The sequence below is a fragment of the Dermacentor andersoni genome, chromosome 4, assembly GCF_023375885.2.
Source record: "Dermacentor andersoni chromosome 4, qqDerAnde1_hic_scaffold, whole genome shotgun sequence".
Classification (NCBI taxonomy): Eukaryota; Metazoa; Arthropoda; class Arachnida; order Ixodida; family Ixodidae; genus Dermacentor; species Dermacentor andersoni.
The window spans coordinates 220,273,021-220,283,080 of record NC_092817.1 but is presented as its reverse complement, the minus strand read 5'-3'; the positions used below and the strand labels follow the sequence as shown (position 1 = coordinate 220,283,080).

Sequence of the window (10,060 nt, the reverse complement as noted above, 5' to 3'; positions counted from 1 at the left end):
TGTGAAGTAAGGATAGTAGTCATATCGGCCGTATAAAGTTGGAAACATTCATTTACTAAATTAACAAGCACGGTGTCACGTGTGCACAGGTAAAAATGTACACATCTTGCTCGATGACCGCAGAAAGTTAAAAAAAATTTAATTATAGGGTTTTATGTGCCAAAACGACTTTCTGATTATGAGACATGCCGTAGTGGAAGACTCCAGAAATTTCTACCACCTAGGGATCTTTTAACGTGCACCTAAATCCAAGTACACAGGTGTTTTCGCATTTCACTCCCATCGAAATGCGGCCACCGTGGCCGGGATTCATCTTGCGACCTCGTGCTCAGCAGCCCAACACCATAGCCCCTGAGCAACCCCGGCGGGTCCGCAGAGAGTTGTGAAAACGTTGGGAGTGAGGAAGCGCAGTAGCAGCAGCGAGAGAATTGACCTTCATGCTGTCTCTAGCTTCAACGTGAACTAAACGTCGAAAGCATAGTGAATACGAAGCTATCAACACTGAGCGCACTTTGTCCACGTTGCAGATTGATTTGAAGATACGGTCATACGAACCGGTAAATGAAGATACTAAATATGAACCAGTTAAAAATGAGCTTAACTCAACTGGGTAATTTCTGTTCTCGGTTAAAACACACACGTAAAGGGAATGTATCAACGTGGTTCTACTGTATTTGCTGAAAAATTTATCAGAGTGTTTCTTCAATTGAGTAGCTTTTTCACCAATGTGCTAATCAAACACAAAGAGTACTTAAATGAGACAAAAAGCATTTATTTCAATAAAACAAATGAAATCAACTTGTGGTGAGTGCATCCTGCTAACCACCAGCATTTTTCGGTGTCCTCCCAGGGAGGGGTGTATCTACAGTGTGTATCAGAGGCCGCTGCTGACTGGGGCCCCCAGCTTCATAGTCACCTGCACAGTAGTAGTCAATAACCAGCTTAGCAGTGCTACATGACATAGGCAATGCATGAACAACATACAGTCATCTGCTGTTACTGTCAAGTCTCGATATAACGAATCACACGGGACCGCCGAAAATCGTTCGTTATACAGTCGCCGACCGATAAATCTGACATTGATAATTCGGACATGCCTGCTAACTCGGACAGCTTTGCGGCACCGCCAATAAGCCAACAGACTTCCCATGTAAAGACAAGTGATATTTCGGACAGCCGCCAGCTCTGCATTCAATTATGGCTGTAGCGTACGCCAACTCTACCGACATTATCTCCCATGGTAACCTCGACGAGACATCAATTATAGCCTCAGAGATTACACGCCAAATGGTAATCCCCGAGGCCTTTCCTTGTTCGCAGCACTGTGCCTCAGTGATTTAACTGCAAATGCCAATCTTGGAGGAATTGCCTGAATTGTGAGGTCACGTCAACATAGCGATCATCACATCTATTCCGGCACCAGTGCGCATGGCCCGCTGCATTTGTTTGTTGCATTTGCATTCCGAACAGTGTTCCACTACCCTGTGCTTGCTTGTTTGTTTAGTATGCATTCCAGACAGCGCTTTGCTGGCTTCAAGAAGTCTCTCTCGCGAAGTTATCGACAGTCCGCGTGAAACGGCACTAACGGTGCCCTCGCAGTCCGACTCCGAATACAGTCGCCGACCATTTATTCGGACCTCACGGGGACTGCGGAAATGTCCGAATAAGCAGGTGTCCGAAAAAGCAGATCAAGAAAAAAAAAAATCCTTTATTTCCATGCACTTATTCGGGCTCAGCAGAGGCTTGAAGAAATCGTGAATGCGGCGTTGCACACTGTTCCGTTCAGGCGCAATCAGATAAGCCTGAATCTCGGAGAGGGTCGTACGGTCACTATAGGCGGCTGAAAGCACAGTCACTGCTTGGACAGCGTAGCACACGGTGCATTATCGTCCGGCGGCGCAACAGAAACCTGACGAATGATCTCGCCGTTGTAGAGTTCTGCGCATGTCAGTATCAGCACCTGTGAAACTGTCAAATGTGACGGTTTCCCGAATCGCAATGCAACCACTGCGCAGGTCTCGGCAGAACATCTTCGGCATCAGGAGGGGGCACATCGAAAGGCGACAAATCCTAGGCCTTCCGGCATCCGCTTGCTGGCATTCCCCAGCGCAGTCTGCGCAAGCACTGTTGGCGCCATTAGGCAATTGACACGATGTTTCCGTATGCCGCGTTGCATCACTGCAACCTCGACACAGCACACAAAGCAAACATCACCGCGTCATCACCAGTCGCACAAACGAAAAAGGGTGGCCTATTCGCAGCGTCGCGCACGAAGAAACAAACAAATCAACTGCTGGATTGTCTTGACATGGCTTACTAAGCTGACCTGAACTGCTGTAGCTATGAACCAGGCAGAAACGATGAGCGGGGATTTGCAGTAGCGCCACTTCGTGGGGTAGCAAGGAGGCTGTATTCAAAACAAAAATGGCATTCAGCAAGTCCAACCATGCACCGGTCAGAGTCGGTGCATGGATCTCTCGATCGAGTTGGCTCAAGGAGTGTCCGAAAAATCAGACGAGAAGTTGCAAGGTGCCCGAACTTTCGGCAGTTGTTACCATATTTACGCGATTGTAAGTCGACCACTTTCTTAAAATTTGAAAGTCTGAAGTTGGGGGGTCGACTTACAATCGAAACCAAAAGATCGCCCCGCCAGAAAAGCGAGACCAACGAGAGCTACAACCTACTTACAATTTTATGTTTGCTCGATGGCCCTACCTATATCTTTTCGCTATCTCGCGTGTTTTTTCACTTTTTGGAAGGGTTTTTCAATATTTTTTTAGTTTTACAGTGCACGCAACACTCATGGGGGGGCGTCGATAGTTGATGGAAGCGCCGCTGTTCCTATTTGCGGCGGCACCCTCAGAATGACGGCGCTTGCAGGGAGTATCGGTAGGTCACGGAAGAGCAGACACCGCTCGCGGGTTTCTCTTTCTCTGTTGAAAGGCATTGGCATTGGTTTGATGCGTTCCACATGAATGCCAGCTACATGCTACTTCTATGCTCCCCCAGTCGTCATCAGTGCTCCAGGCCCACTAATCGTTCGGCACTCGTTCACAGCAGCGTTCAAGAGGGCTGCCATCCTTTACGCCGAAGAAACAAATCACTGCGCAGCGGGCCGCATTTCTGTTTCTGAACGGGTGGTGCGAGAGTGGCGACTGTAGCGAAGCGAAATTTTCACCTGTGAAGGCAAGTGAGGAATTTCCCACGTGCCGAAGTCTGGACGCTTTCCGGAGCTGTAGGCTAAGCTTGCAGCGTACGTCGCTGAAATGCGTGATCGGTCCCTGCCAGTGAAGTGCAACTTGGTCATGAAACAAGCCCGGATCTTCGCCTTTTAAGGTCCTGCTCCACCGTGAGTGCGAGTGGCTCGCGGCAGAATACCGCGAAATTACGCCAACCGGACCTGTCAAAAGAGCCTCCCTGACGGCTGCGTGTGGTTGGGAGCATTTGGTGTGGGCTGCTGTTCCACAAGATGTCGTGGTGCGGTCGTTTGCCAAATGTGAAATTTCGCTGGACCACGACGCGCTGTGGGACTGCAGCAACGATGACAGCACTAGTGAAGATGAGTAGTCCAGTGACCATGTCAGCTACTAATAAATAAAGGGAAAATCAGACATCCACCCGTTCGTAGCAATTGCTACAAAGGAAACCCATACGGGTTCCTCGAAAGAAAAGCCTCATATAGACCATTTTTTCGTAGGCGCCGCCATATTGTGAGCGCAGTGGCGCCGCCTATGAGCAGCGCCATACTGGCTTGGGTGAAAGCGGTCTTTTGCATGGCAGGTATACGCTCGGTGGTAGGTTCTGGCGTTTGTTTTCGCGGTCGTGCGGTCTATTTAGTATGACGTGCGTCTTCTACGTGGTAAACGGTTCTGTGAGACGTGCTGAAGTGGTTTAAGGCGTCATGGCCGGAATTTCTGCTGGTGTTGAGGTGGACAGAACGCGCAGCGCGATGTGCGTGCGCATATTTGAGCCTACAATCAGCCTCGGAGATAAATTGTGTATTTCTGAATGTTCCAATCACTAATGTGACCTTATTGCAGTATTATCCTCTATTTCTAAGCTGCGGTTTAGGAGCCATGATTGGATTGGATTGGATTGGAGAAACTTTATTTATGCCTGCAGTTGGGCAGTTGGGCGCTCGCGCGCCCCGACGAGGGCCTACGTCATCCTCGAAGTTGCCGTTACTCGGTGCGGGTCTCCGCTCGCTGTTGCCGGCTCGCTGGGTCCGTGCCTTTCGAGCGCCTCGAGGACCTGCTGGACGGCCCAGAGCTGATCGTCTCGGTCGTAGCTCTTTGCGGCTGCCTCGAGCCGCGGTGGGAGTGTTCTTGATTTAGCGTCTTCTGGATATTTAATGCAGTCCCACAAGATGTGCGTGTAGTCTGCGGTCTCCCTCCGGCAGACTCTGCACACATCTGTCGGATATGTCTCGGGGTACATGCGATTCATCAGTTTCGGGCTCGGTAGCGATCCGGTCTGGAGCTGTCTCAATACTACCGCCTCCGCTCGACTCAGTCTCGGGTGCGGGGGTGGGAGAGTCCTGCGAGCCAGGCGGTAGGCCTTCGTGATTTCACTGTAATCTGTCATGCGGTCCTTGGTTCCGAACCATGTCGGACGGTCTGTCGCCGGGGCGCGGTTGGTTAGCGCTCGCGCCGCGGCGTGTGCCGTCTCATTATGGTTCTTATTGCGTTCCGACGCGTCGCCCGCGTGCGCCGGGAACCACTTGAGTCGTACTTTTCGTTCGTCTAGTTTTACCGCTCGCAGTACGCGCTCAGCCTCCCTGCAGATTTGCCCCTTGGCGAAGTTCAAAGCGTTCAAACTGTTCGCTGCAGGTTACATTGCGTGACAACTTGGTTCGATGGATGAGGTTTCCGCCCCTGAATAAAATAGTTTTGGCAAGTAAAAGAAGCATACCTTACAGTCTGAATTACGCTTGTCCAGCAAAGGGACAGTTTACAAACTGCGCGAGCGTCCTAAGCAGTGGTAGGTGCTGGATTACATATATCTTTGGTCTATATACCGCATGGTCCAAGTATACGGCATCAGCGGTTATATGTTTATAAACGTTGTGCGGCGTGACTATGCGAGGTCCTATTGCGGCGTTAGCGCGTTTTCTCTTGCTTTTTCGAGAAAGAGGATGATAACTGAATTTTTTTTTCGGTTGTGTTCGTTCCGTTCTCTACGACGCACTCACACGTATTACAGAAATTTTGTCCTCAAAAATAGCCATCGCATTCTTTTTATGCGATCCCTCTCACATATTATGGCTGTATACAGGCCAAAAAGGCAATGCGGAAGCACACAGCTTACATTTGTATCGTGCTGGTTCACCAACCGCAGTGATCGCTGTGTTGAGCAGCGCCGTCGGCCTCATGCAGGAAGGCTAGCGTAGACATATGGTAATTTGAAGCCTACTAGACTTGAAATGCGCGAGAACGATGCCGGTGCATCACAAATATTTGATAGCGCCTGCCGCTTAGATTTTTCGTGGTTGCCTTAGGTTGGCCGTGCACGAGCATACACTCTTATGCTTTATGTTTTACTCCCTAGGCCAAGAGATCAGATATTGAGCAGATTTACCATTTCATGCTGGTAATACAGAGACACCGGTTTTCTTTGTTGAATTAAAACTGATATAAGCGAAATAGTTCACAACACTTACACACACCGCGACTGATAATGTGCGTACACCGCGGCTGATAAAACGCGTCACATTTTTGCGCCCCCAAGAGATATTTCCGCCTACTGTAGTTACCAAGGCACCGAAACGCTTCCCTGACGACCTTATATGAACGGACATGGCGTAAATTTCACAAAGTACCATCTAAAACATCTCGAAATCGTTCCGCAGCACGCGACAGCAGTACCTTCAAGCAGCGCCGCGCCGGATCGCCCAAGCCAGAGAGGAGGAAAGGCTCTCCGCGCGTCCTATCCTCCTCGCCCGATGAAACGGTCTATAGTTGAAGAAAAATTCGTCCTGGTCCGGGACTCGAACCCGGGACCACCGCCTTTCCGGGGCAGCCGCTCTACCATCTGAGCTAACCAGGCGGCTTGCAGATGGCAGGGCGAAGTCAAATTTGTCGACAACACGAAGCAAAGGCAAGACTTTGGCGTAGTAGTTCTGCGGAAACCCGCAAGGTGGAGAGAAGTAATGAATAAAGCAATTGTAGCTTGTAGCTTGTAGCAATAAAGCTTTGTAGCGATTGCTACGAACGGGTGGATGTCTGATTTTCCCTTTATTCATTACTTCTCTCCACCTTGCGGGTTTCCGCAGAACTACTACATCAAACCTTGCCTTTGCCTCGTGTGTTGTCGACAAATTCGACTTCGCCCTGCCATCTGCTAGCCGCCTGGTTAGCTCAGATGGCAGAGCGGCTGCCCCGGAAAGGCGGTGGTCCCGGGTTCGAGTCCCGGACCAGGACGAATTTTTCTTCAACTATGAGGCTTTTCTTTCGAGGAAACCGTATGGGTTTCCTTTGTAGCAATTGCTACGAACGGGTGGATGTCTGATTTTCCCTTTATTCATTACTTCTCTCCACCTTGCGGGTTTCCGCAGAACTACTACGCAAGCTACTAATAAATTTTCGTTATCGAATGCGCCCTCGGGTATGCTCTCTCTCTTTCTTTTTTTTTCCTGTCACGCGATATGGAGGGGTCGACTTACAATCGTGTAAATACGGTATACATTATGGTCTATGGGGAGAATGGCGGTGCCGCGAAGCAGACCGAATAATCGAGCATGTCCGAATTTTCAGAGTCCGTAATATTAAATTAAAATTAAATTATGGGGTTTAACGTGCCAAAACCACTCTCTGATTATGAGGCACGCCGTAGTGGAGGACTCTGGAAATTTCGACCACCTGGGGATCTTTAACGTGCACCTAAATCTAAGTACACGGGTGTTTTCGCATTTCGCCTCCATCGAAATGCGGCCGCCATGGCCGGGATTTGATCCAGCGACCTCGTGCTCAGCAGCCTAACACCATAGCCACTGAGCAACCACGGCGGGTGAGTCCCAAAAATCAGTCGGCGACTGTAAGTCTTGAGTCGCAGTCCGAATGAGCCCGGCTCCGCAATTGACGAGCCTAAACTGCCACCAAACCATAACGAGCTCAAATGCGCGACATTACGAATGACCTGCTAGGCTGCGGTGTGCCGATTCCTGTTGCAGTTACATTTGAAGACTTTGCAGACTTCGACAGTGTGGTGTCGTCGTGTGTCGAAATGAACGATGACAAAACAAGTGAGCAAGTTCTCCCACCGTCAAACTGAGACTATCGCAGATGATGATGTGTCACGTGTTCCGGAGCCTTCACATGCGGATCTGATTCGAGCTTTTGCAGTCCTTGCACTAGCATACAGAGACAACACACAAATGGCAGAAACGCAAATGTACTTGGTTGCACGTAAGCAGAAGTGCATGCAGCAATGAATCAACTACTTCTTCCTTACACAGGGGCCTTAAAACCTGACTAATCTTTTTTGAATACATTCATTTTTTCAGACATTCGACAGTTCAGACTTATTTACGTTCCCCGTGGAGTTCGAAGCCAACGACACTGGCTGAGTGACATGGAGCCAACGTCACTGTTGGCTCTTGGCCCGCGTTGTTGCTATTTTCCATAGTATGTGCTGCCACGCATAAACGAACCACACTATAATAAGAGTGACGAACGCAATGTAGACACTGAGAAAACCACTCACAAAAAGGAAGCTCCATATCGCCTCCAAAGCGCGATGTTTTTTGTTCGCTTGTTTTTCACATTCCTTGCAATGGACACTGCAACTGTATCACTCGAGGCAGACACCTGAACTATTCCTAAGCGCAAGTGTGTGCAAACGAGACTATAGGGAAAGTGCCAAGTGTGGCATCTCCACGAGTTCGGAGATGACATTTTACATTTCCCCACGCGTGTAGCTAGTACGGCTGCAGAAAGAAGCACGAAAGAAAGAGGTGCATGCAGAAAGAAGGCCAAAAGAAGAAACAGACTCGCCTCCATTGCTAGGCGATACTTGCACGGGCAGAGCATGCCTCCACAATGGATAAAAAAAAAATGATCTCCCGTGTTTTCCAAACCTGTGCACCGCAGTGTCTGCTCCTTGTCATCTGCTAGCTTTGGCTGCCGTGAAGGATACACAGAACTCTTAGAATCCCCAGATTTCGGAATATTAGTTCGTAGTACTGAGGTGTTAACCTGACACGGAAACTGGATAACGATTGTTATTCTGTTCGGTATCCTGAAGTTTGTAGTACTGACGTATATATACATTGAAACCATAAGTCAGCTGGGGATTTCCAAAAAGTTTTTTAATGTGGTGTTCTCGCAGTAACAAGGTTTCACTGCATGGCATACACAAGTGCCCCAAAAGTGATGAAAGTTTGAATGCCAGAAGAAACTTTCAATTAGCACACACAAACTGAAGAGAATAAATCTTCAAAATTTGATATACACATCCAAGTATGGTGACAGAAGCACACAAAAAAGTGAAAGAAAGAGATGACAAATAAAAACATTTCTTCAACCGAGCATCAAGGTGAAACAATTACCCAAGGCCACTGGAACTTTGTTGGCCCAAGCTGCTTTGTGGAAGCTAATAAAATGCTGGCAGACAGCAGTGCTTCAACAACTCACCAAAGACAGCAGGTACGAGCCAATCTCTTCCAGACGGCACAAGCAAATTATTATGCCATGCTAATTCAACACTGCGTTTTGTATTCTCCCAATCTTGGCATGTGCAGTGCCTTTTGGTGGGTTCTACATACGAGGCCAGCAAGCACCTCGTACTAGGGTCCTCATGCAAGCATTTATTTGCACCAACAAAAAAGGCCCCTCAAGTGGGGAAATGGCAAACCTGCTGAGGCTGTGGTCACGGGCATGCAAGTGCAACTTGGCCTCCTCGGGCAGTGGCTCAAAGAAGGGATGATCGAGGGCTTCTCGCAGCGTGATGCGTTGCGATGGTTCATATGCCAGCATCTGAGAGATGAGGTGGAAGAGCTGCCGGCTTGCTTCGTCATCCATGGACAGGTATCGCTGCACAACAAATATGTGCTGCCGTTAGCAACATGGGTCACCCTTGGAATCCCTAGGTATGGTCAGCAGTCTGAAATGCAGCTCTTAGGGGAGTTTCTGTGGCACAATGAAAAGCTATTAATAGCATTTACGGTACTGCTACTACATTTACCAAGAACAAGAAAAAATGGCCTGTCACCAGATTGGTGTTGCCACTGAAAGTAGGGCAACAGCTGCCGTTGCACAACATGGCCCATTGCTAATTTGTAAACAGCAGTCCTGTGGTGAGGTCAGCTGTGAAAGCACCAACCCTTTCACAAGGACAGCAGAAGCCTGCAAATTGGTTCGCTATTTACAGAGCTGTAAAATCAAGCCGTGAACAACTGCTCCACCATTTTCCGCCCTAGCTTCACTATCAACGCCTCCGTGACTCATTCAGACTGCAATGCCGCTTGATTCAAACAGCAGTTGGAAGGCACTTGATGTTATCTCAAATAAAGCCTAATCCCCTACAATGACACTGGTTTTTACAATATATATATCAGATATAACAACAACCAGCCCGCAGAATCGTGAAATTTTGCGTGCATATTTTCCATGCACTTCATCTGCAGAAATGGGCATGGGCAGGACATGTAATGAGGAGGGAAGATAACCGATGGTCATTAAGGGTTACGGACTGGGTTCCAAGGGAAGGGAAGCGTAGCAGGGGGCGGCAGAAAGTTAGGTGGGCTGATGAGATTAAGAAGTTCGCAGGGACGACATGGCCACAATTAGTACATGACTGGGGTTGTTGGAGAAGTATGGGAGAGGCCTTTGCCCTGCAGTGGGCGTAACCAGGCTGATGATGATGATGACATCTGCAGGCTTGGAGTGATGCCCGACACTGGCAAAAGATGCCGAGAGCGAGTGGGGCTATACTAATCTAGGTACAACCCAATTAGGAAGGCCCACTAAGCTTCAACAAGGACACTCCCTCATCAGAACAGGAATTGGCCTCCCTGGTGCAGGATTGGGCCACAACCTCCCCGATAATATCTACAATTAACCAA

General features: G+C 48.8%; 1 protein-coding gene across 5 annotated transcripts in view; it reads right to left on the bottom strand.

The window, feature by feature from the left end:
* Positions 1-751: 751 nt before the first annotated feature.
* Positions 752-10,060, bottom strand: part of Doa (CDC like kinase darkener of apricot) — an 87,833-nt gene continuing 78,524 nt past the window's right edge. For all 5 annotated transcript variants that reach the window (XM_050185248.3, XM_050185250.3, XM_050185252.3 and 2 more), the window contains 2 exons: positions 8,851-9,029; positions 752-916 (listed from right to left, as the gene is read on the bottom strand). In XM_050185248.3, the coding sequence (XP_050041205.1) occupies positions 913-916; positions 8,851-9,029 (183 nt within the window). In that variant the 3' untranslated portion in view covers positions 752-912. The remainder of the gene's footprint in view (positions 917-8,850; positions 9,030-10,060) is intronic.